The 27,767-nt window shown below is 36.2% G+C and overlaps 1 protein-coding gene across 14 annotated transcripts in view; it reads right to left on the bottom strand.

Moving 5' to 3' along the window:
* Window positions 1–27,767, bottom strand: part of CEP128 (centrosomal protein 128) — a 335,869-nt gene that overhangs the window by 118,366 nt on the left and 189,736 nt on the right. Inside the window, exon 20 of one of the 14 annotated variants that reach the window (XM_023752504.1) lies at window positions 27,514–27,670. The exons of the other annotated variants lie outside the window; for them this stretch is intronic. Coding sequence (XP_023608272.1) covers window positions 27,534–27,670 — 137 coding nt within the window. The 3' untranslated portion in view covers window positions 27,514–27,533. Of the gene's footprint in view, window positions 1–27,513; window positions 27,671–27,767 lie in introns of those variants that run through there. 14 annotated transcript variants of the gene reach the window in all.

The following is a 27,767-nucleotide window of genomic DNA, read 5'->3' on the forward strand; positions in this document are numbered from 1 at the left end:
AATTGTGTACAGTAAAAATTTAAGTATGTGCTGAGTAAGTAACTAAAAGAATTAAAGGATAAATGAGTGAAAGTTTCTAAAATCAGAGTACTTGATATATTGTCTTCTAGCTGAACTGGGAGAACAGAAGACATGACCAGGAAACAGCATGAATTATAATTTGGCTGGAATGCTGGGAGCCTGTAGAAGAACACAGTGTTCACCCAGGGGACTGGTGAGAAATTAACATTTGACAGTTAGGTTGGCTCTGGTTGATGACTTAAATCCAGGCTTCCCCACTTAAATCCAGACTTTGTATATTTACTAATGGGAGCCACTGAGGATTCCCCAGAAAGGGATGTGATCTAAAAGAACTGTAAGAAAATTAATGTGGTGATAGGGAATAGGTTGGATTTGGAGAAATCCAGGTTAGTGTGAAGGATTTGAAAAATCACCATGGTAGTTGAAATCCCAAGGTTCCCTGGGAGAAGTAAATGGCAGAGCTTTGGAGGTTTCCTCTCATCAGAAAACTTCCAAGAGTAAACAGCACTTGAAGTCTCCACTTTCTTAGCACCTATTCAATTGTACTTTGGCTTGAAATGCTCTCTTGAATATCAATAGTTACCTAACAGCCAAATGCAATGTCCTTTCCTTTTCCTTATTCTTCATCCTCTCCTTCTTGAAACACTTTCTTTGGATTTTGTTTCTCTCCTGGTTCACCTACCTCTCCGATCAATCTCTTTCTATCTCTTTTGGCTCTTCTTTCCACTTCCCACCCCTGCATGTTGGTACTTTTCTAGGTCTCATTCTTAATTCTTTACTCTTTGTAAGCCTTTTTCCCCCTTTCATCCATTCTTAGGCCGTGAACTAAATCTCTACATGCATGATCTAAATCTCCAACGGCTTTAACACATCCACTCTAAGCCGCAACTGCTCTTCTGAACTTTACATTACTTCTAATTGTTCTGAGAATGCACTCTGTAAATATAATAATTTTCTTCTCTAAATGTCAACACAATTCTGTCACAGGGGCTAAATAAATGTTCCTTTCCTCATTCACTCTCTTAATGAGTTGGCAATTCCTGTTGATTCTTTGTTCACATTCACTCACATCCAGTTCTTTAACCAATCTGTATTGTTTCTACCCGTTTAAGCCCTTGTTGTTTCATATTTCATATCTAGACCCTGATTGTCAAATCCAGGCAAAGGGGCGGGGGGATACACAAAATTATATTTTGGAATTCAGAAATAAAATATTATAACTTCCATCTATCTATCCAGCCTCTTCATATTGCTACAAGAGTGACCGTAAAGTGACTAATATCATACCCCTTGTACATCTTTCAATTAAAGCTTTTAAAATAATGTGCAAAATGCAGAGCTAACATGAGAGACTGTTCATGATGTGGCTACTGTTCCACTCCTAGGCTAGTCACTCACCACATACCCTTCACTACAATCATGGGTAGCCTTTGTAATTCTCCTATTCTCTCTTTCCCCACCCCCCTTATTTATCTGCCTGGTATACGCCTAGTGGCTCCAGGTCAATACATGACCCAGGCCTGACCATTCAAAGAACAATTTGCTCCTGACCACAGTGATTAGCTTCTAGGAAGACACTGATGAAAACTGTGATAAGGAGGATATCCAGGGAACTTTTGTTATGATGTTCAGGAATGAGGTAGACAGACAGATGGGGGGTGTTGATGGTTATATCTACCACCACTTGGAAGAAATCTAGCTGAGAAACACTGAAGAAAGTAGAAAAGAGACAAAGGGAGATGCCTGACAACAGACCTATGATGGACTTTTGGGCAAAATGAATCAATGGACATCCTTCTTTTGTTTAAGCTGGTATGAGTCTATCTTCTTTTGTCTCAACTGAAAGTTAGTAGGAACTCCTTTAAGGAGTCTCTGCCGCCCTCTGGTTGGTTTTCCTCATCCCTTTGTGTTGCACACTACTGCTTCTGTGCTCCAAGTATCACCCATCTGGTAGTAGAGTTAGATCAACATTGGAGCCTTTCAAAAAACTAAGGATAAATTTTATAGCTTTGGCAAAATCCAAAATTAATTTTTTATAATAAAGGCCTCCATTGAGATTTAAGGGGGCTGGGGGCGGTGGTCAATATAAATGTGAAGGATCCTCAAGTATTTCTTGAAAAATCCAAGTTTATAAAAGGAAACTCAGCACAACTGCTGCCCTGCCTTCAACATTCTTCTTCCTATAGCTGAGTTTCACGGGGCACTTAGTCAACTTCACAGAAAGCGAGGGCATGCCACCAGGAAAGAATGCTAGAGAATGGAGTGAAAGCAAACAGGACTGAAAAGATGGGACCCCGTTTTTCCCCTCCCACGCTAAAAAGTGCTGACCCTTCTTAGTCATGGAATTATTCAGAAAATAAATGTGTCTCTGGAAAATGTTTAGTTCTCTTCTAGCTAAATCTTATGGGAAGCTTGTAATAAGCAATTTTTAAAACAAAAATCAAAGAAATCCAAATCCAAATTTGACTTTCGGTAACTAAAAAAAAGACCCGAGTTAACATTTATAGTGGGTCACTAAATTCCCCTCCTCTGGTCCTCGCCTAATACCCAGGTTCCCATTTCTTTTTACTGGCCCTGGATCCTCCTCAACTCGCTCAGACAGCTCTCGCCTATTCTGAGCTGTCCTGGCCTAACCCTAATGCGGTGCAAATAGAACTGAACCATATATATGAATAGAACACCCAGCCAGGTTTGACTAGTTAGAAATCCATTCATTCTCTAAAAATAAATTGAATTTTTTTTTAATGGTGGCATCTCGTTTTACTCAAAAGGTAAAAATCTACTTTGGCTTTATATCTGATGACCACTAAATGGAGATTAAGACTCTTTCAGGGAAATGACATAAAGACGTAGCTATACTTAATATGTGAAATATACACGTAATTCTCATTAACATTATAAAACAAACATATAAAAGCTTTATGGAAGGAAGGGAGGGAAACAGGGAAGTCTGAAACTATTTTTAGTAAGGCAGCCAAGGGTCAGTTCTGAGCAAGAACAAGAAATCTTTTGTAACCAAAAAGACTAACAGGTGACATGTACTGATGTTAGGCGGGACGATAGAATGTACCTTTAAAAACCCTTTTTGAAGACAAGGACTCTTGAGTAAACCAAGTTTAAGTTGAAAATCCTGTCTCTTATTATATACTTTCAGTTTTCAAAAGCTATCACCAAAGCGGAGTACTTCAGATTGATAATTTAGATCTTCCAAGAACATAGAGAAAAAAATTAAAAGTTAATTGGTTTTTAATTCACCTAGTACAAGTTTAAGAAAGGTAATTTGTCATTTTTGATTTGACGTTGCTTCTGGGCATGGCAACTATAGAAGAATTATGGCAAGAAATATAGAAAATGATAGAGAGAGAGAGAGGAAATTGGTTTTGAGTCTTCTTAGTTTTTTGCATCAACATTCTTTTGTTATTGTTGTTTGCAAGCTTTATTGCCCTATTCACATTTATGCTTGTCAGCAAATTTCCCTTGGCTACATTCAAAAGGCAGCTGTTCATCCACAGTCCCCAATGAATAATGAATATATCAAAGCCAATTCTTGGCACAACGACATGATCTGATTTCTAGAAGAGGTGCCAGCTTCCTCCTTTTAAGAGACTCACATTGTGTCACTTGGATCCAGTCAGCTTACATATTTATTTAATTTTTCAATTAACTATTACTGTATTCCAAAGGCAATACTGCAAAAGTAGGATAATCATTGTAGAGAATTGAAGGCTCAAAACAACTAGTCATGCAACTGTTTACACATCTCTATAGATATAGATTATCCATAACACCTTAAAATCAGCATGATGCAGATTCTTCCCTGGAAGCATATACCATGTACAACAGATGTGGTACCCTTGTGAGCAAAAGAGGCAGAGTGATCAAGAATTTAAAACAGGCACAAGCAACTGACAGAACCTGGTCATACAGTATATCAAGAGCTATTTCGATATGGGAACACCATGGGTAAAATCATATTAGCTATAAAGATGTTCTACCACCCAAGATGAGGATTCAGCTCCCAAAGTAATGCTTGAAGTTACATACTGAGACAGCTGACAGAGGGCAGGGAGCAACCAGACTGCACAACAAGACTTATGTTTCCATGTTAACTGACCCATGTGAACATAAAGTGTAAGCGTGGCCTGTGAATATCCAAGGAAATGAATTTAGAGACATTTTTAGAAAGACAGGAAACAGAGTATTGCAACAAGTGCTAAAATGATTTCAAAGGAACAAAGTTATTGAAGAATATTGTTCCCTTCAAGGAAAAGGCAGATTTTTAAACTGAAAATAAGCTTTGCTAATTAAAACAAAAGTCATAAAGTACAAATAGGTCACGTTTTGTTGGAGAAGACTCTCTAGAGAGAAAAGTGTCAAGATTTGGTAATAATTTAGCCCCACGTCAAAAGAGTTAAGAAAAATATACTGATTCCAAAATGCACCTCTCTGCATTGAGGTAATTTCTTAACATGCATTATAATTTATTATTAGTACCTGCTTAAGGGTCTGTCTTCTCTTTTGCACTGTATACTTCCTGAGGACATGGGACTTGACACATAACAAGTGCACCCTAAATATTTGTTAAATAAATATGCATTCATGGGTATGCAAGTGGAAAATCACAGTATAAATGCCACCACTTGATGGCTCTCCTTCATTCAAAATGCTTAGTGGAGTCGACAATTCCCCAGTTTACCCAGTTGAGAGTTCTACCACTTTAAATTTTTGAAAAGCACTTGCTGTTCTAAATAATTATGGTATTACTACTGGGACAATATGGTGACATTTGTATTTTTGCTACTAGAACAGGTCAATACCCATCGGTTACACAGAAATACTGAAATCAGGTATGTATTTCATTAGCAACATTTGCTTTTTTAAAAGTTCCTGTAAAACTATTCTGAATAATGATGACACCCATTTTCCAAGGCAGATTAAACGACAATTGTATGACAAATCAACAGTGTGTATGATTCCTCAATTATTCTGATGGATTCTGACTACCCAGGTCCCTTATGAGAGGCCTTCATTGGAGTACAGTCCTAAACTTTCCTGGAATCTGGGCTCTTTTAGCTTCAATATTCCCAGAGCCAGACAGTGTACACTAAAGACTATGTTTATCAAAAACCACAGATTTGAGATATGTGGCAAATACTTACAAATGGATGGGTAAGTCTTTTATGCACACTAAAGATACCATGAATTATCAAGATTATAACATCTTCAATCTCTCAGTAGTTTATTTTCCCCTCTTCCAACTTTGCCCATATACTCTGAATCCCTCAGTGATAGAACAGAATCTGGCTTTGAGATATGAAGAAGTTTAAATAACAGCACTTTAAATACTTCATCAATAGTTTGTCTTTGTAAAATTAAAAGTCTTCAGTTTGTACATATTTCCTGAATGAACGTGTCAACTTATCATCTGTTAAAAGGTCTCTGCTTATTGTATCACATTAATTGGTTGTGAGATACAAATGCAGTAACTAACACCCGTATAATAATGGTTAATCTCGAATGAGTTATGTGCCATTTTCTACATTAGACATACTTGCCAATTACAGAGAACATAAAATTAGTTCTATCAGATCCTATGATTGCAGTGATAAATCTGGACCAGTCCATTGCTAACATAAATGTGGCCTACATCAGATGGAGGCACAGATAGACACACTAAATAGTAGTTAAAGAGCATTAACAGAGCATTGCCAAGTTAAACTAGAGTCCTTCAATAATAGCATTTGCTGAATTTGATTTTGAGGTACCATATTAAATATAGTTAATTTTCCTTAAGACAATCTTATGAAATACACAGTATTATTTTTATCAGGTTTTATGTATAAGAGGAAACTGGGAGGTCAGAAATGGTATATAGCATTCTTGAAGTCACACTGGGAATAGTGAAGCTAGGCCCATTCTTTATTAGTCATTTGGCTATTCTGTGTCCCTAGTACATGTTCCTTATTCATACACCCTAAAACATATAGAGAAGTTTTATCTAAATTATCCATTCTACCTGGAAAAAAAATTCTACCCAACATATGTAGCTGAGTTGTTGTTGATTTTTTGTTGTTGTTTTGTTTGTGTGTGTGTGTGTGTGTGTGTGTGTGTGTGTGTGTTTTCTTGGAAAAAATAAAATCCAAATTCTCCCATGTCTCTCTAAAGAAAACATGAGCACCAGGAATCCCATCAATCCCTCCACCACCTCCCCACATTAAAAAGAGTAGCAGGGCTTCCTAAGCCACTAGCCTTCCCAGTGGTCTCTGGAATCCCTTTGTGTAAGGATCTTGATTTGAGAGGATTCATTTCTTTGGGCTGCCCTTTAGGAAATGTGAGCTCAGGAATGTCTCTTGGATAGCTTCATAGTGTCAAGTGGCACTTGGCTGACACAATATGGTTATCTCATCATTAATCATTTTGTATCCTGCCATGGGCTGTCTAATAAACCTCTTGGACCCATCTTATAAAAAAAATAGTGCTGTTGAAAATAGAGCAGAAGAGGAGGAAAGACTAATGCTAAGCTTTGTCTGATGAGAGAACACTTAAAATATATATATGTGTGTGTGTGTGTGTGTGTGTGTGTGTGTGTGTGTGTTTGATTTCAGAGAGAAGGAGAGGGATGGAAGCATCAATTATGAGAGAGAATCATTGACCAGCTGCCTCCTGCATGCACCCCACTGGAGTGATTGATGCTCAATCACTGAGCCACACCGGCTAGGCTAGAACACTTTTTATTTAACACTTATTAGTTCCATTTGGGGACTATGGGAAATGACTGTTATCATTATTCAGTTTCTTTAAGAAACAATTAAAAAATGGACTCCAGTAAAAATGATTTAGCCTGGTGTCAAACTGATGACAAATTGAGAATTAGGTAGTAGAGAAACTATTTACCAAGTTTTGAATTTTGCATATCACATCTGAGAGATATGATATTCATTTGAAATATGAAGCTCTGGAGGGAGAGTCACATATTTAAAGCATTTTTATATGGAAATGGCCAGGAATCCCATAAGAGCCAGAACAGTGCTAAACATTAAACAAGGTTCAATGGAGGCTTAATTGCTGAATGAAAACCCATTTGCCTGAACTCAAGCTCAGTCACCCAGTGAAATAAAAATATGGGGTTGCCCTAGCAGGTTTGGCTCAGTGGATAGAGAGTCAGCCTATGGACTGAAGGGTCCTGGGTTCGATTCTGGTCAAGGGCACATGCCCTAGTTTAGGGCTGGATCCCCAGTGGGGGGGCGTGCAGGAGGCAGCCAATCAATGATTCTCTCATCATTGATGTTTCTATGTCCCTCTCTCTTCCTTTCGGAAATCAATTTTATATATATAAATATATATATGAAATATATATATATATATATATAAAATTTATATATATATATATATATATGAAATATATATATATATATAATGTTGAGAACTAGAACTAGTACTAATTTTTTTCAAAAAATGTTGAGTAAAAAGTGCTTCCATGTCAAATATTGCAATAGCATCCATCTTTCCTCTTCTGCTCCATTTTCAACAGTGTTAATGCATTATTTCCATCTGTTTAAAACTCAGGAGTCTTCTGGTTTGTGGCGCTAATATGTGTTATTGGCAGGACTGCTCTGAGTTCTCAGAGCCACCTTAAATTACTTCAAAGATATGAGACGTTTGGACAACCACGGAGAGAGTAGGAAGCTGGTCTGCCTAAATGTCCAGGGTCTTCAATCTTTTTTTAATTGGAGATATATTTCTGCTTGTGATAAGAGCTAAATAAAAATCTAACTCTTAAGAATAACACAACAAAATAGTGCAAATGCTTCCCAAGGGAATATTTACATAATTGAAAGCAAACTGTTCGCAAGAATTTCAGATGTACCTGTTACCTAGAGACACATAAATAAACTAAATACAGGCCAATATTGTTCCTTAAAAAGCTAGTGTGAAGTTATAATTCTTATCTTTTTGTTAAAGAAATTTTTGCCTGAGCAGTTTGACTTCAAATAACTACATGTATTAAGCAGTATAAGTACATTTCTCCAGAATGCTTACTGCTTTATTATTCAAAATTTTCACTAATGTTGCCTCTCAATTCCAATTACTGAGATTTTTAAAATGATCAGAATAACCAACAAAACATGAATTCAGAGGAGGGTTGGGGAGGGTGAATGAAATTGCTTAATGGACTGAAGAACATCAATTGCTTAATTACACCGAATACATTGAGCTGAAACAATATCACTCAGTTTCTACCAAATCTCCTATCAGCAGAAATAGAGACTTTCTGGCTGCTTAGAAAAAGACTTTTTTCCAAATTTGGTAGAACTACAAGATGTTTGGATATGAGCAACTTGTCTGAGCTGAATGCATGACAAATAGCAGTGACGACATTTCGAATGACCCCAATATCAAAGGATAACATTTGTTGAAACATTCAATAACTAATTAATGAAAAATGAGTATGCACATGATTCATGGGCACTAAAATATTTAGTCTGAATAGTTTATTCCATGGAAGGTAGCTGATTTATATGTTTTACAGTGGTAACTCTGTTTATGTTTAAATTAAAATATATTAAGCATACTTTCAAACATTCAATTTTAAAATCTAAAATTAAATTTATATCTAAACAATAAGTAACATTGCAGTCTATAGAGATGGTTATTTTACTACCTTTTAACTAATGACCTATTATAACAAAAAATATCTTTAAAGAGCTATTATTCATTGTGACTTAGTCTTTACAAGATCAAGATGGACTATCAAGGTCGCTCTCTACCTTGTCCACTCAACAATATAAACCCATGTGTCCTTGCCCTAACTGGTTTGGCTCAGTGGATGGAGCATCGGTCTGCGGACTGAAGGGTCCCAGGTTCGATTCCGGTCAACGGCATGTACCTTGGTTGCGGGCACATACCCAGTAGGAGGTGTGCAGGAGGCAGCTGATTAATGTTTCTCTCTCATCGATGTTTCTAACTCTCTATCCCTCTCCCTTCCTCTCTGTAAAAAATCAATAAAATATATATTTAAAAAAAAATAAAATAAACCCATGTGTCCAGTCTTTAATTTGATAGCACACCGTTAGTAGAGGATTTGCAACATTGCAAAGAACAAAAAAAATGGGGAAAAAAGGATAACCTATGTAATATATTCTATTATTTTCCCATATATAATAATTAGATGACAGGTGATGAGATAATATTTTTTAAAACATTAACAGAGGAAAAATAAAACATTAGACATGTCCCTCTAGCTAATCTCAGATGGGTCTTAGGGACTGCACCAATATTTATACCACCACTGTCCAATAAACTTTCTGTGGTGATAGAAATATTTTAGAACTACAGAAATCTGAAAATTTGGCCAGTACCACTTAAGAACTGAACATTTAATTGTATTTAATTTTATATAGCCACATGTGTCTAGATGCTTTTAATTGAACACTATAGTTCTATACTTTTTGCCATATTTTATTGAATATCTGAAATACACAGTATGGGAATTCTGTTACTATGTTCAGTTTTATACATAAATAATCCCAACACCACAAGTGACCATGGATGACTTTTTCATCATGTGCCATGCTGTCTTCATCATATGCTCCAGGCTGAGGGGCAGCCTCTCCCTAGGACACTGGCAGCCTCATGACAGAAAGGAAGAAAAGAGAAACTGTTGACTGTAATCTGGTTTTTAAAATTTTTATTTCAAAATAATTCATGTCCCTTCACCCACATTTTATTGGGCGAAACTAGTGTGGCCTCCCTTGATTTCAAAAGAATGTCACATGGCCAAGCTGATGTCTATGGGATGAGGCAATATTCCTCCTCCAGGGAGCAGTGGAAAACATTTTCAACAATACTGTATTAAAATCTAGCACAAGAATAAAATTTTGCGTTATAAAGTCAGTGAACTATACAGGTTGTAGGACATTTTGCTTTACACTATTCACCAGATAGTCAGGATATAAAATGTCTTAAATCTTGTAAAGATCTTTTTCCCAGCCACCTTCCCATAATATTATAATAACAAAAATCATTTTAAAAAATAATAAAACCCAGCAGCAGCAGAAATAAGAGCAGCACTAACACCAGCACCAACTGAGCCCCTCCTCTGTGCCAGGCACTGCCCTAGGTACTTTATGCACATGGCTTATCTCAATTCTCCCACCAGCTCCAGGAGGCTGGTGTCATTTCCCTGAGCCCCCAGACAAGAGAGAACTCGAAGGCTCAGGCCTGCAGCCAGAGGTCTAGGAAACTTCATCACTCAATCACATCGCAGATGGCTTGGACAGGATTGACCTCAAATCTCATTCTGGTTCTACATTCTGTGTACCCCTGTGCCTGGCATCAAGGCTGCTCTTTATTAACTGTAATGTCAGCATTTAGAGGTAGCTCCAGGGCAAAATTTCCCCAGTCACCCCTACTCTGCACTCCTCATCCCCTACCTTTCTACACGCCCAACATTCTAAACAGCTCCAATGTAACCATTATGTAACCATATCTGTCCCTGGGAGGAAGACACTAAATCAATCTTCTCATCACCTTAGAAAATGTGCTCTTCTAGGGCCTATTAACTACCTTTCATTAGCTGTTCAGCCTGACTTCAAATATGGGCTGTGATCTATATTTGTAGTACCTACAACTGGAAATTGCAGATGCCCTCCAGATGCTTTCCAGTCTAGATGTCCTGGAAGGATGGCGAGGGGATGGCCCCAAAGAAATAACAGTATCAGAGAGCTTAGCAAGGTAAGTAATTAAACAATGAGCAAGCTACACACAGCTTTCAGAGGGTGTAGCCAGCTAGATGATGCTCTGGCTAAATGAAGAGTTATAAGCAGAAAGAAAATGAGGGCAATGAAAATAATACTGCATTAATTACTGACCACCCTGGACAATGTGCTAAACTACTGTTTACACCAGCTTTAGGATGAAGGCGTTATTTATTTTCAATATAGATGAGGAAACTGAGGCCAGGAGAGGATAAATTCGTTGCCCTGGGTCAGATTTAATTGACTCTCTTGGCTTCAGCTCTTTATTATCAGGTACTATGGCTTATGATAGGGGAAAAATCAAACTTAGGCTACCATATACATTTTATACCTTATGTAGCAAGTGGCAAAAACAAAAATCTCAAACAACATAAAAAGAAAAAGGAGGTAACTCACAAGTTAAGCATGAAAAAAAATGTGACAGATATAAGCAATTCCTATCTTCCAAATGACCAGAATTACTTTCGAAATGACTAATCTCTCTTCAGAGAAAAGTAACAGACACAAGCACCTAATATTATGTAGATAGAGAAAGATTCTCTTCTTAAACAAAAGGGGGGGAAAATAGAAGATTTAAATAAAGCTGGTGACTGGGAAAATACACCTCTCCAGTCCAGGCCTCAAATCAAGAAATGACAGATATGAAACAAAATAAATTTCAAAGCATCAGCTATACCAGAGCTAGAAACTGAGAAAGTAATGCATAGACTGACTACAATATAAAAATAAAAAATTGCAACATTTAAAGTCGATGGAACTGGAAAAACGAAGATGAGAGCAAATATCATCTAAAAGAGGATCAGGAGAAAATCACCTTTCAGGGCCTGAGCAATTCCAGGACCTCCAACAGCAGAGTAAAAACAATTATTAAAAACTCAGAAGGGGACAGTCATGAGGGTGATTAACTTTACAGCTCCATTAAGCTGGTGCAACCACATTGGCTTATAATGAGCAGCAGAGGAGAATGATATGTGCCTCCAGGATAAAGCCCCAAGTAGTTATTTTAAATAAAACAATAGTAAGACAAGGAAGAAGAAGGGCAAGCACAGATTAAATTTCCAAGTTCTGCTGATACTGAAGAAGAAACAAAAGAAGAATACCTGTGGACCAAGCAGAAGGCACTGAGTTGCCTTGTTGGAAGTGGAGTGCTGACACCGGAGGCTCCCATGTTTGATTCTGAGGCAGGATGAGTAAGGCAGGTCTAGGTAATTTACCTCCCCCACGAAATCAGTAATACTCACAGGCCTCTGATCACATGGCCTGTCTCTCCTTCAATCAGAACTATTCTCCAAGAATTCAACAGAGAGTCACAAATACACATTAAACAGAAATCCAATAATGATGAAACATTTTAGGACAAAAACATGCCACCATTCATTCATTGATTTTACAAATTATTATCTAGTACCTATTGCATAAGTAATGGAAACGTTTTAGAATATTAGAAATATAGTAGGAACAAAACAAAGTACTCTCCTCAGAGAACATATTCTAGTGGGAAGGGGAGAGACAAAAAAGTATCTGATTAAACATATAAATACCATCTGTCATGAGTCCCGGGAAGAAACTAAAGTAGGGTCGAGTGATAGGGAATAATAAGTCAATAAGGACAAAGTTAACTTCCCAAAAGGTAGAAGAAATACTATAAATTAAAAGTAGGTACTAACACATTTCCAACCAGGATGGCACAGTAACTTCAGTCTCTGTCTGACATCCTTTGTTCCAAAAACTAATATATAAAAACAAGAAACCAGAAAGCCATTTTTGGGACTCAAAACAAGGCAACCATCTCCATGAAAATGAAGGCTCACAACCCTGAATGATAAGCATGGCTGAAGCCACACACCTGCTTGGCTCCAGATTATAAATTGGATGGTAGACAGAGAGTTCAGCTTCCACAGGCATTAGAAAGAAGGCTCCCCAGGGCAAGAACCCAGAATCAATAATCAGGCAGGATATGAGACAGAGGTAACTAAAAACTTGGGCAGAGAATGGAGAATATAGAGGGAGAAAGAGAAAAGAAAAGCAATAATCAACCAATCAAACTGAGTTTTCAATTCCAAACTCTAAAACATTTGAAAAAAATCTAATGTTATAAAACTAGCCAACAAAATCGAAACTCAGAATAATTTCCGTCAATACGTGATTTTATAGAGCACTGTGACAGAGTGTAACAACATTTACCATGCACAAAGAAATGACACTGATTGTGATAAAGAGGATGTTGGCAGTGGTGAGGATGCTGTCACTACTGATATCGACAGTTAACAGCATTGAAAACGTACCCTGTGCTAGATATTGTTCTAAAGGTGTTATGTAAAGTAACTCCCATATTCCATGCACAACCCTGAAAACAATCTGTAAGGTAAATATTTAAATTATTCTGATTCTATCCACGTGTAAACTGAGGCATGGTCAAGTTAAGTAACCTCCCTAAAAGGAACACAGCTTATATGTGAAGAGCTGGAATTCAAACCTAGGCAGTCTGCATCCACAGCCTATAAATTTAATTATACCAGACTGTCTCTCCAAAGGAAGGAATAAAAAGCAGTGGAGAACCTTTAAGGAAGAAAAAGAAATTGTGAAACACAATGAGGCAGAATGCAAAAATGCTCTCTTGGGAAAGGAACAATAATAATAAACGAATTGATAAAAATTAATAAAGGTAAAAAGTATATAAAGAAAATAATTATAAAAAAGTGAGGGTTGTAGTTAGAAATTCAGTTGAGATTCTAAAACTATCAAGACAATACTATAACCAAGGTTATGATAATTGATTTTTAAAAAGTATAAAGCCTCAATAAATGCATAATCATTGAAATAAATAAGTCAGTAATCAAAGTTTTCTTCCCTACTCATCAAACAAAACACACCAGGACCAAACAAATACATAGGTACATACAACCAAATATTCAAAATATAGGTAATCCCTAATTTATAGAAATCATTTCAAAGAATGAAAACTACTAAACTACAAAAGTAGATAAAGAACATTATAAACTAATTTTACTTATGAATCATAAATAAAATATCAGCAAATAAATAGTAGCAGCATATGAAAGATAATTTATCAATGCCAGATGGTACAACAATCTAAACAGCCTTATCACATTAATAAATTCATAAAACATATGTTTGTATGTTTGTATATATATATCATAAATATCAAATAAAAAGGAAACTAAAGTACAAGTGTGTATACATAAATCCTATATAATAAAAGCCTAGATGGCGTCACGCCCTTGCACGACATCATCACAAGATGGCGACCACAAGATGGCCACGACCACAGCGGAGGCAGGGCCTGGTGGCTGCTCCATGTGGTGAGGCCTGGGGGTCGTGTGGCTCTGTGCAGTGTGGAGGTGGCCAGTCCCAGGGTCTCCGCTGCCTCGTGCGGAGGAGGCAGGTCCTGGCAGAGGAGACAGGTCATGGCAGGGGAGGCAGTTCTGGGTGATCAAACTGGCAGGGGAGGGCAGTTGGGGGCGACCAGGCCTACAGGGGAGGGCAGCTGGGGGCGATCAGGATGGCAGGGGAGGGCAGTTGGGGGCGATCAGGCCGTCAAGGGAGCAGTTAGGCATCAATCAGGCCAGCACAGGAGCAGTTAGGGAGTGATCAGGCTGGCAGGCAGAAGCGGTTAGGGGCAATCAGGCAGGTAGGCAGGCGAGTGGTTAGGAGCCAGCAGTCCCAGATTGTGAGAGGGATGTATGATTGCCGCAGGGATCAGGCCTAAACCAGCAGTCAGATATCCCCCGTGGGGTCCCAGATTGGAGAGGGTGCAGGCCAGGCTGAGGAACACACCCTCATGCATGTATTTCGTGCACCAGGCCTCTAGTATAAAATAAAAAGCAAACTCGAGCAAATACCTTCAATGGTGAAATTTTAGAAATAATGAACTTCTCTTAGTCCAAAACAAAAGCAGTTATATACTACATTGTACTACAGACGGAGTGAATGTAATGAGAATGACCTACTGTCAAAGGATAGAAAAAAGAGCAATAGAATGGAACACCTAAGAAACAGATTCATTAATGCAAACATTACAAATAAGTAGAGCAAAGATGAGCTATTCAAGAAATGGTAACCCATTATATATAGTTTGCTCATAGATATGTAGCAAAAATACTAAAACATGCAAAGAGCTAAGAAATACCATAGTCATAATGGTTACCTCCAGAGAAAAAGAAAAAAAAATGGAATTAAGGTGAGATAATAACAGAGGTTTATTTGACTTTTGTAAAAAAACTGCAATAGTAATCAATAAAACTCAGTTGTTGATTTTTAAAGCTAATTAAAATGGAAAATTATTTGGCAAATGTTTACTTCCAAACACGCATACATAAAATCCAGGAGAAATAAACATAATGTGAGAAGCAAAAAAATTAACTTTTGTTAGAAAAGACAGAAGACTATCATGGTCCCAGAGCAAAATAAATTACAAAAAAAAAATTACTGTTAAATAATTGAAGCAAAATTAAAAAACAAGCTATGGAATAAGAGAAGAGATTTGCAATGCATATAACCAAAATAAAAATAAACTAAATATGTGTGTCTGTTTTTTCAATGTCAAATAAAAAGTTCATTTTTAAAAATGGGCAAAGACATAATCAGTTAAGTTAAAAATTCAGAGAGGAGAAAAGAAAAATGACCAATACACATGAAATGGCATTTCACTAGTAATCAATAAAATACAAGGTAAAGCAACAATTAGACACTATTGCCCCCATCTGATTTCCTGAAAGTAAAAGGTTTGTAAATGCCAAGTATTGTATTAAAACATAAACCAAGAGAATGATGGAAATATATAGCAAACAACTTCTTTGCACAGCAATTTGAAAGTAAGATGAATTATCTACGACTTGGATATGATCCAAGAATTTCACTGCTAGGAATCTATCTTGGAGAAATTGTCTCACACATGCACAGGGAGACATAATCAAGGATGCTCACTACAGAAATTGCTTTAAAGAAAAAACCTGGAAGCAACCTCAATGTTCATCAACAGACAATGGAGAAAATGAGTTGGGGTATAACTGCAGTTAAAATTAATGAAATAAAACTACACTATACAGTTGACAGAGTAAAAATTTTAAATTAGTTTACAATCTGAAAAATGTCATCTGTATAAAGCCTAAAAACCTACAGTCAATAATTTTATATATATAGATATATATATATATATATATATATATATATATATATATATATATTTGTTGTTGTTGATACATTACATGTAGTAATAAAAATATATAATATTGCCCTAACCGGTTTGGCTCACCAGATAGAGCGTCGCCCTGCGGACTCAAGGGTCCCAGGTTCGATTCCGGTCAAGGGCATATACCATGGTTGTGGGCATATACCCAGTAGCGGGTGTGCAGGAGGCAGCTGATCGATGTTTCTCTCTCATCGATGTTTCTAACTCTCTATTGCTCTCCCTTCCTCTCTGTAAAAAATCAATAAAATATAATTTTTAAAAATAAAATTATATATATATATATATATATATATATATATATATATATATATATATATATATATATATATATAATGTTTAGGAACTACAAACACCAAATTCAAGATAGTGATTATTTCTGGGTCTCTTCTCAGAATTAATGGAATTTCAAAGGAGTAATATTTGGTTAAAGATGAATTAACTGCCTTCTTTAAAAGCAATATTATAATAAATCAGTAAAACACAAAGCTGTTTTTATTTTAAGCGCCAACAAAATAAAAAATTATCTGTCCAATCTGATTAAGAAAAAAGTAAAGAAGACAAATTTAACAGCATTAAAAGGTAGGCAACCTAAATATTATCCTAAGTCCCATATCTTATGTTAAGGGCTGTATTGTTTTCTCCAAATTCATATGATGAAGTCCTAATACCCAGTCCTCAGAATATGAATGGGTGTATTTGGAGATAGGATCCTTAAAGAGGTAATTATGGTGAAAATAGAGGCCTGGTGCATGAAAATTCATGCACTCGGGAGTGGGGAGGAATGTCCCTCATCCTGGCCTGCACCCTCTCACAGTCCAGGACCCCTCAAGGGATGTCCAACTGATGGCTTAGGCCTGCTCCCCAGGAGATCAGGCCCAAGCTGGCAGTCAGGCTTCCCTCTGGCAGCACAGGAGCCCTCAGAGGATGTCCAACTAAGACGTTAGGTGGCAGAGGCTCCTGCCACCGCCACTGCACTGGCCAGCCATAAGCTGGCTTCTGGCTGAGTGGTGTGCCCCCTGTGGAAGTGCACTGACCACGAAGGGGCAGCTCCTGTGTTGAGCGTCTGCCCCCTGGAGGTCAGTGCACATCATAGCAACTAGTTGTTCCTATCATTCTGCCATTAGGGTCAATTTGCACATTACCCTTTTATTATATTGGATGAGTTCACAGGTTGGCCCTAATTTAATATAACTGTGTCTTTAAAAGAAGAAGAGAACAGGACACAGAGGTGAAAATCATTGAGGGCAAAAGGAGAACATGGCCTGTACTAGTCAAAAATAGAGCTCTCAGAATGTAACCAACTCTGTGGATATCTTGACCTTAGACTTCTAGCCTCCAGAATGATGATAAAATAAATGTCTGTTGTTTAAGCCTCCAACCCAGTGGTTCTCAACCTTCTGGCCCTTTAAATACAGTTCCTCATGTTGTGACCCAACCATAAAATTATTTTCATTGCTACTTCATAACTGTAATGTTGCTACTGTTATGAATCGTAATGTATATATCTGATATGCAGGATGGTCTTAGGCGACCCCTGTGAAAGGGTGGTTCAACCGCCAAAGGGGTCACGACCCACAGGTTGAGAACCTCTGCTCCAGCCTATGGTACTTTGTTATGGTAGCCCCAGCAAATGAATACAGATGGGCAAAGGAAGTCCCCTTATTAATTAAGACACATGAGTTAGCATTTCTGTCCCTTTGCAACACTCATGAGTCCTAGTACATTCAATCACTTTATTTTGGCAGATCTTTTTTTTTTTAATTCTTGAAAGGGTATTGAATTTACTGCAAGAGCACTTTAAATTATTTGCAAAATTTGCAGTACTTGAGAAAAGTACTAGAAAAACTTTCTCAGAGGCTCAAGTATTCTATATATATAAAAGCCTAACCGAACAAACAACCGGTTGACTGGTTGCAGTGACAAGCACTGACCACCAGGGGGCAGATGCTCAACACAGGAGCCTCCTGGTGGTCAGTGCACTCCCACAGCGAAAGCACTGTCCCGGCGGTCCACCAGCCCGGCAGCAGCCACTCACTCCCTCAGTAGTCCTGCAGGTCCAATCTCCAGAGAATGGGCCAGGCACCGACAGACAGGCACTGCCAGCATGATCCAGACAATGCTGCTGGTCTCCTGGAAGTCGGACTTGGGCACTGCAGCTACTTCCCCTCCCTAGATGCTCCGCAAGGAAGAAACTATATAAAAGCGGTCACCAGCTGGCTCCCGACAACCAGCACGAATGTCAGTGGGATGGATTCAGATCCCAGGCCAGCAAGGGTGTCCCACCACCCAGAGGGCCAATCGCATCCCCCCCCCCCCCCGCCACCTTAGACAAGCTCCAGAGGGCTCATGGCTGGCGAGCACCACTACAGTGGCACAAGCCTCTCCCAATCGGGACTGACTGGGCGCTAACCAGGGCAGGCGCAGCAGGACTGGGATGAGTGGGGGCAGCAGGCGGGAGTGGCAGGCAGCATTGGACTACCAGTTTCAGCCCAATCCCCACAGACCATCCCGAGGGACCCCACTCATGCACAAATTCGTGCACCAGGCCTCTAGTTTATTCATAATTGAAGAAAATATGGAAAGTATGTGTAAATTTAATTTAAACCTCTGTTTCCCTAAAAAATTGCAACCTTGGATTGACCAACATCTTTGGTGAGATAACGTTTATTGATAATTAAAGCCTGGTGCTTGTTTTGGACTTCTTTTAGGAAGACTGAGATGGTCAATTCAATTCAATTATTTATTTTGTTCCAATCTTATCATATATGAATCTAGAAATTTTTAAAGTTTTATTAGCTTCAAAATAAAAACATACAAATCCAGAAAAAGAAACTGGTTGCACATCATATCTTAAATATAATGAAAATGAATTATTATTATTTCTAAGTACCCAAGTTATACAGTTTGGGGCGGGGGGGAAGACAACATATCTTCAGAGTGGCAAATGGCAGTTTAAGAGTAGATAAATATGCATTTTCTAGACATCTGTTCAAAGTCTGTGGGACTCAGGAACATTTTAAAGGCAGGAATTTGGAAATAATCAACTGAAAATGAATGTAAATCTAATTAATGAGTCAATGTTATTATATTTATGTAAAGTTTCACTCCAGCAAAACTGGAAATTATATCCTACTATGCTGCGCTACAGTATTTTTATTATATAGTATTGCATTGTTAAAGGCGTTGCTTTTTAAGAAAAAAAAATTATCTTGAGACTGGTCTTAAATAAAGGAATGTAACTTAAATGGATTAAGTCCTTTTGAATTAAAAATAAGGAATGAGAACTACCGACCACTGACTGCTCTATAGTTAAATGAATTGGAATTGTAGGGAAGGTACTACTGGTGTTTACTCTCTCCAAGGTTCTCCATGCTTTGATTGCTCCTGGGTATTCTGATTTCTACCAATAAAAAGTTTAAAGTAGATATAGAAATTTGAAAGAACAGGGTTACAGCAGATAATTATCCATTTTCACTGTGAGGTTAATGAAAGGGCACAGGGCTAAATGTTTCAGTGTGTCTAACCTACAAATGTGATACGAAACTAAAATCCCAGCTATGCAGTGGTATTAACACAGATCAATATGTCTAAAACCTGAAGCAGTCACTCCTCATTTATCAGCCACTGGTGCGTACACTCACCTCCAACTTTCAGTGCATTTTTATAAAGATCTATCACCATTTAAAAAATAATAATACAAACCTTAAAATTATTATTTTAAAAGATTTTTATCAATAAAAATTCTATACTTTTAATATAAATTTAATTCACTGATAGTTATCTGGAACAGCAAGACAACTATCACACTCAATTGCTTTTTACCTTCTTACTTTTAACTTCTACTTAATTAGAGAATTCTTACTTAACCCAGTGGGTCATCAGAGGAATGACTAAAAACATTTGGTAGCTCTTTAGAATGTTAGAGATAATCAGATCAAACACAGACCTAGAAAGAGTACAGGAGTTTGTCACAGACAACCATTTCCACCATTTTTTAGACGGTAAATTATCAAATATGATGACTATAAATATTTCCACTAGGGAAAGAAAAGCAACAAAATTTATAAAAGATAGTCTACTAAACAGATTAAGTCCTTCTGAACTAAAAATAAGGAATGAGACCAACCAACCACTGACTGCTCTATAGTTAAATGGACTGGGATTGCAGGGAAGGCGCTGCTGGTGTCGGAGGATCCTTAACAAAAAGTGAGATCTTTGACAGACCTCCCCATCAGTTAGTTACATATTTCTCATCCGTCATAAAAATATCACAAGACAGACTCCTCAGATCAGGTCAGTCATTTTCAAACCTTGTATCATGCCAACCAGCAGACAACATACACAGCCTCTACAATGAAAATAAGGCCCACAGATCTTTTCTGTATCTTATAAATAATTAAAAGATAAAATCTATTTTCTGGGCCAAGATAAGCTATGGGGAATGGATACAACTAAGCAGGCAACTGATAACAGACCAAAAAGAGTTTGGATCTGCGAAAAGTTCGAGCTGAAATTCACCATTCTTTTTGCAAGCTGGGCAAATTGGATGCTTTACTTTAATGAGCAATGAAGAAGGACTGATTGATTATAGGGGACACTGCTTTATGGTTTACTGTTCACAAATCTCTGACCTCCTGATTGTATTGTCTATATATAGTAATCTGTTTTCTGCTTGCTTTTAAGGGAAAAGCAGGGGGGACAGGTTGGGGAGTATTTTACATCTTCAAAAGTATTCTCACATATCAAAACTGATAGGCCCTTGAAGTTTAAAAGCACCTCTCACAATTCCAATTTAGTAAAAGCAAAAACATAGATTTACACCAAAGAGATGGCACATATTAACTGACCTTGAAGCCCAGTGACCTGCCAATTATAAATTAGTTTTCTAGGACTTTTTTTCTGTCACTAGTAATAGGACATATAAGCTATTTACTGGTTTTAAAATAATAAAGCCTATAAAATTTATTACAAATAAAGAAATATAAACCAGGAAGAAATATTGTTTTAAATAATCCTCATAAGAAGCACAGGATTCTGTTGTTCTTCTCTGATATTAACTTAATATTATCATTAAATAAATTTTGAGATATGTGTTAAGCAACAAAAGAAAGTACAATGGAAATGAACAGGAAATTTGATCTTAAACAAATAAGATCACAATTACTAATACTATAGTTGTATATTAAAATACTTGTTCAAATTAGTTTCTATAAAAAGGAACTACAAAAATAACCAACAATCAAATCCAACATAGTTTTTCCAGGTAAAATATTCAGCTACAATGTGTAGGGGATTCAGGAGGAGAGTCATAAGAATTTTGAACCAAATTCCAATGTTTTTAACACTTTTCTTGGTCCCTTGTTTTTCACTACCAATTACAGATATGTATTTGTGCCCATCAAAGGCACATATATAATATGGATTATTTTCCTATTTCTTCTGCAATTTCTTTGACCTCTAAACCAATTGATTAGTTTCTTTTCCCAAGAACAGCCTATGCACTCTAATTAAAATTTTATTTTTTAAACCCTAGAGTGCCGGGGAGCGCAATTGCGCTCCTCCTGTCTTTTGCCAAAAGTACCAGGAGCGCTGTTGCGCTCCTCCTGCAGTGTCACTATTAGGTGATAGTAGTTCACTCTTTATTGACAGATGGCACCTAAGTGCAGATTACTTATGATGCCAAATGTTTGCAGTTCTAAAATTGACCACTGGCATTTATCTGCCTAAGTTTTTACAGGTACTACGATTTTATGAAGTTTACTCAGATTTTGTAGCCCTAAAGCTTCGAAATGGCGTCCAGTTCTAAGTCTGCTTTTATTAGTGATGATGATATTGCTAAATATGTCAATTCTTGCTGTGAAGATTACGATTTTGTGAAAGATATTGAAGAAGGGTGTCCCTCTATTTTAATATTATATGTTTTGTTCAATTTTTTCTACTAGTATTTTATAATACAATCAGCAAACAATATATGTCAAAGATGAAAACAAATGTAGTAAAGGTTTCCTTAAGTTTTTGAATATGTAACTTCATTTACTTGCGATTCATAATTTTTTTCCTAAACTGCTGTAAAATCAGCAAAAATGCCTTGGCAATTTAAGCATAGTTCCTAGGATATTGGTTGGCACTCAAAAGGTTAATTCAGAAGTACTATAACAGCTGGGTAAAATGTTATATCACATGAAAACTAAGTAAAATTGAAAGATAATACATCTGTGTAATCATGCCATTGAAGTTTGTGAAATGAAGTGAAAATTATTAGTGGCAATTTAATTCCTGTGTTTATCCTCTGAAAATAATTTGTTTTGAGAGGCTGTAAACTTTGTCTCTAAGATATTTCAGTTTTAAAAAAATGTAATGGTTAGAAATCTTCTAAGAAAAGAGAGGTAGCCCAGCCAGTGTGGCTCAGTAGTTGAGCATCGACCTATGAACCAGGAGGTCCCAGTTCAATTCCCAGTCAGGACACATGCCCGGGTTGCAGCTTGGTCTGCAGTAGGGAGTGTGCAGGAGGCAGCTGATCAATGATTCTCTCTCATCATTGATGTTTTTATCTCTCTCTCCCTCTCCCTCTCCCTTCCTCTCTTTGAAATCAATAAAAAAAATATATTAAAAAAAGAGAGATAAACATTTATGTATACTAAGACCTATATAATGGCCCTGTCATATTCAGGGGTGGTTTTTTTTTTCTCCCCCTGAAACCTATTTTAGGACCATAATTAACAATAACAAAAATTTATAGTTGTAGCAAAAATTAAAAATTACCATTTTACTAGAAGATTTAGATAATTACAAACCATTTTAAAACAACTCCATGTGGCCCTGGGCAGATGGCTCAGTTGGTTGGAGTGTCATCCCATACACCAAAAGGTTGCAGATTTGATTCCTGATCAGAGCACATTCCTAGGTTGTGGGTTTGATTCCCAGTCAGGGAGCATACAAGAGGCAAAGATATCTGTCTATCTCTCCCTGTCTCTCTCCCTCTTTTCTCTCTCTCTCTCTCTCTCTCTCTCTCTCTCTCTCTCTCTCTCTCCTCTAAAAAAAATCAATGAAACATACTCTCGGGTGAAGATTTTAAAAAATCCATTCTGAAATCATAAAGAAACCTTTTGAGGTATTAATTTGCACAATTAAAGTCAGAAAAGTCAGAATTGTCATTAGAAGAAAAATATAATTTCTTGCTTCATTCAAACTATTATTTCATTAATAAGCTGATAAGCATTTTTAAAATAAATTAAAGCAAATGAATATCACACTCAGAAATGTAAAACTGCCTACAACCTGTAATCCCGGCCTACCTTTGGTTTTCCTCAAGGAGATACGTATGCCTTTTCTTTCTTTTTATGTTTTTAAGCATCAGAACTCTAGCAAAGCTTTGAGTAACTCCCAGAAATTAATTAATAAATCCAATAACATGCTATCTTCACAGAAAAAACAATAAAGGGAGGATTTTGAATCACTGGTCTTTTATAGGAAATAAATGATTAGCAAATTTGGAAGTTATTCAGCCGAGAAAATAAATAATTCTATCAATAGGATTATGAAAAAGAGGTTGATTTCCCTTTTATTTCCCCTTAGAGAAAATAATTTTTTTTTACTTTTTAATATATTTTTTATTGTTGATTACAGATATTTTCCATTTTTCTCCCCTTTTATTCCCCTCAGTTGGTTGGAGCATCACCCCATACACCAAAAGGTTGCAGGTTTGATTCCTGATCAGGGCACATACCTAGGTTGTGGGTTTGATTATGTTAAATGTTAAATTAAAACATTTAATTTTTAAATGTTTCTTGAATACTCATTCTTTCTTTTTTCCACTTTGAAAATTGTGCACATTTTAGCTAGAGAAATGATAAGGAGCTATAAGATTTTAATCAGAATACCTGGATTTCAATGTTAGCTTTGAAACATCAATTTTGTCACCTCTGACTCTAAGAGGATAACAATATCTAAATCAAAGGACAACTAAAAAAACTATTTAAAAAAAAACACTATGCTTTGTGTGCACTAAGCAGTCCATGAGTATAATTTTTCCTGCAATTATTCACCATCATTGCTATTATCCTTATAGATATTTTAGAGATTACATCATTATGAAGATTTTCCTCCCCAACAAGTGACCCTACAGTACTTAACGTCTGTGAAATATCTCATGATTTCTATAAAATGGACTGCAAGGTTCTCATAATATTGATAGTCAAATGCAAAACATTTTTTAAATAGGCTAAAGAAAATGTTTAAGGGCTTAATTTTCTCCTTACAAGAAAATTTCATTGAGCTTTAGAAAAACTCCACAGTTTTTGTTGTTTTTTCTTTTTTTTTTTGAATTTTTTTTTTGTGTGTGTGTGTGTGTTTTAATCCTCACCCGAGGACATGTTTATTGATTTTAGAGAGAGAGGAGGAGGGAGAGAAAAAGAAAGAGAAACATTGATTGGTTGCCTCTTGTATGAGCCCCAAACCGGGATCGAATCCGCAACTTGGTTATGTGATCTGACTGGGAATCAAAGCCATGACCTTTCAGAGTAATGGACCACATGCCAACCAACTGAGCCACACAGGCCGGGGATCTACAATTTAACTGAAGAAAAATATGTCGCAAATATATATGTGTGTATATAACTGTTTATATGTTTGTAAACCAGTATATGTGTGAATGAGATAGAATAAAGGCTATATTTCATACTAACGTGCTTTATTTTATTTCTACGCATAGTAGTATACTGCCAATGAACTACCTCTATTACAGAGGAGAGAAGACACTAAGGCAAAATTGTCACAACTCTGGCTTAACCACCAGAGAATTAATTTCACATTCTGCCCTAAAAAGTGACCCAATCACCTTACTCCATTGCATGAAATATACTGACGCGGTTCCCCATTACCCATAAGAATACTACTGGTGTAGCACATTAGTTGCATTTGTTTAAAGTATAGAGCTCTTACAACAGTAAGACTCAAATGGAAATCCTTAATGAAGTCATTAATTATAGCCACTTTGCTTTAATCTTATCATCCCACTCCTTTTTACTCTATCCCATTCCCTTGTATTTCAATCATTCATTCATTCTTTCTTATATATGGAAAGTATCAAAATACACAAAACTAGAGAGTATAATATAATGCCTTATTTAGTACCTTGCTATTTAAAGCATGTTGATGAACATTTGAGTTCTTCCCTGATTTTTGCTATGCTAAACAGTGATTCTATGAACATTCTTGAACATGCCACTTGTTAGACATATGGCTAAATACTTAGGAGTAATATAACTGAAACATGTGAGTATACAACTTTATCAAATAATGCAACTTCTTTCAAGAGAGATTATACCAATTTACACTAAGTCACGAAGAAAACCCTGGTTATCCATTTCCCTTCCACTACTTCATGTTGTTAGATTTTAATGAACAATAAATGAGTGAAAAATTGAATCTTATTGAATTAGTAACCTGCAGTTATCTCCTTTCTTCATGTTTATTGGACTTATATGTCTTTCTTTTATTATATGTTTATTCATGTCTTCTGCCTACTTTTGATCGAGTTGTTGTTTTTTCTTATTGATTTCTAGTTCATTTATTGTTGATATTAATCCTTGGTAGGTTAAGTTTTAGAACTAATATCTTATCTGTCTTTTTTTTAAAATATATTTTGATGAACAGAAGTATTTGTCTATACATTATTATTCTTTAATAATCATATTACCTACAAATCATGGTTGTTTTATTTATTTTTCTATCCTTATATCATAATTTTTTTCTAATTTTATTGCATTTGCTTACAATTCACACTAGTATAAGTTTGAATAAAAGTGGTGATAACGAATATCAATTCTTGTACTTGGGTATTTTTTTTTTAATTGGTATGTTCCTATTTCAAATGATATCTTTAAGGGAATTTTTGGTAGATATCCTGTAATTTACTAAGAAATTTTCATAATATGAATTTGTGGAGAAATTAATCAAATACTTTTTTTCCTGTGATTATCTATATGACTCTTGGTTTTTCTTATTTAATCCTAATTTTAATACGGTAAATGACATTTATAGCTTTCTGAATATTAAATTAAATCTTCACAGTTCTGGAACAAAGACAATTTGACCACTATATAATATATAATATCTTTTTCATATACTATTAACACATTGAAGACCAGCAGTTTTATTGCTAGCTTTACCCAGTGGCCAGGTAAGTTTCTATTGAACGAGTACAAAAAACATTTTACATAAATGTTAAAAGCATATATTAAACACTCATTGTATTTTGCAGCTATTTATTACATGTTCTTACAAGCTAATATCTTTTTAAAGTATGATATTTTGTAAAACACTGTGTAATATGAAGAGAGAATTCTTGTGCTCTGTCCACAATGTATTAAGTATTTGCATTTATGTTTGTAAGTAAAATGAGTCTAAAATGCTCTTTTCTTATACTCTTCTTCTGGCTTTAGTTTCAAAACCAGAGGCCTGGTGCATAAATTCGTGCATAGGTGGCGTCCGGGAAGCCTGCTCCAATGGGAGCCCATCGGGCCAGGTCAGTGAGGGGGGAGAAGCCGTGGATCAGGCTGGTTGGCTGCCGCAGTGTGCGTCATAGCCACCTGTTGTTCCGGTCATTCCAGTCGCTGGGTTTTTATATATATAGATGATAGTGGCCTCATTTTTGAACTTTGGGAGTTAAATAGGAAAAGCACCACCTCTAAAATAAGGCTTTTATATATAAAGTAGTTCTACCATTAAATTACCTAAAAAAAGTTTACTTCAACATTTCTTCAAAAGTTTACTTCAACATTTCTTCAAACTTGGAGTGTGGTATACTCATGAGGGTATATTTCTTTCTGCTTCTTGAATATGGATAATAGGTTCCTTATCTGTGGATGTATTAGCCTTAAAAAGAGCTAGAAAGCAATTTTCCTACCCAGGTAGTTTTAGTCCAAAGAAAGTAAATTTAACCAAAATTATACAAAAAAAAAAGAGTAAAAGAAAGTAGTGTTATGTAGTTCAAGAAAAACTAAAATAATAATGTAAAAAAAGCAACTTTAGTTTTAAAGAACTAGAACCCTTTGTATATTTAACAAAAAAAAGTATTCTTCCTCAAGTAACAATCTAATGTTGATAAAATGCATTACTTGCCCCAGTGTGGTTGAGCCCAATGAAAAGATAAAATGAAAGATGTAGATACATATCAAAAGAAAAATAGAGCAATATTATTTATCTTGTGTTATATTAAAATCACAAAATCTTCATTATAATCTAGTATTAGATTGGCAATAAAACAACAAATAATTAAGGAGCTTTAGCGAGAAAAATGGATGGTCAAAAACATGTTTAAGAGACATCTTTCATATGTTTTAGAATTATATAGTAAAGTCCCTAATACAGAAGACTACAATGAACTAATCTATATTTTTCAGATTTTTCTTGGCTTAAGATAAGGCTATTTGTCAATTGCTATCCACCCTCTATTTTCAACATGGACAGTTACTCTTTAAAAGATATACAGTATATGCTCAAGGGAAAATTACACAGCAGCTGAAGTCATGAAGAACAGCCCATCAGTTGAGCACAGATTCCCGCAGGTGACCTGAGAGACCCAATTCAATTAAAATGAAATGGAACAGCATGTATACAGTAGATCTAGACTTTCCATCACTTTTTTCTTGGGTACAATCATTGGGGATAATCTGTAATCCTGCTGTGAAAGAAAATAAACTCAAATGCTTCTTTCACATAAAAGATCATCCATCAAAAATATAAAGAACACTCTTACATTGCATAATCCAAAAAGT

This window comes from Myotis lucifugus, unplaced genomic scaffold (genome assembly GCF_000147115.1).
Source record: "Myotis lucifugus unplaced genomic scaffold, Myoluc2.0 scaffold_34, whole genome shotgun sequence".
NCBI lineage: Eukaryota > Metazoa > Chordata > Mammalia > Chiroptera > Vespertilionidae > Myotis > Myotis lucifugus.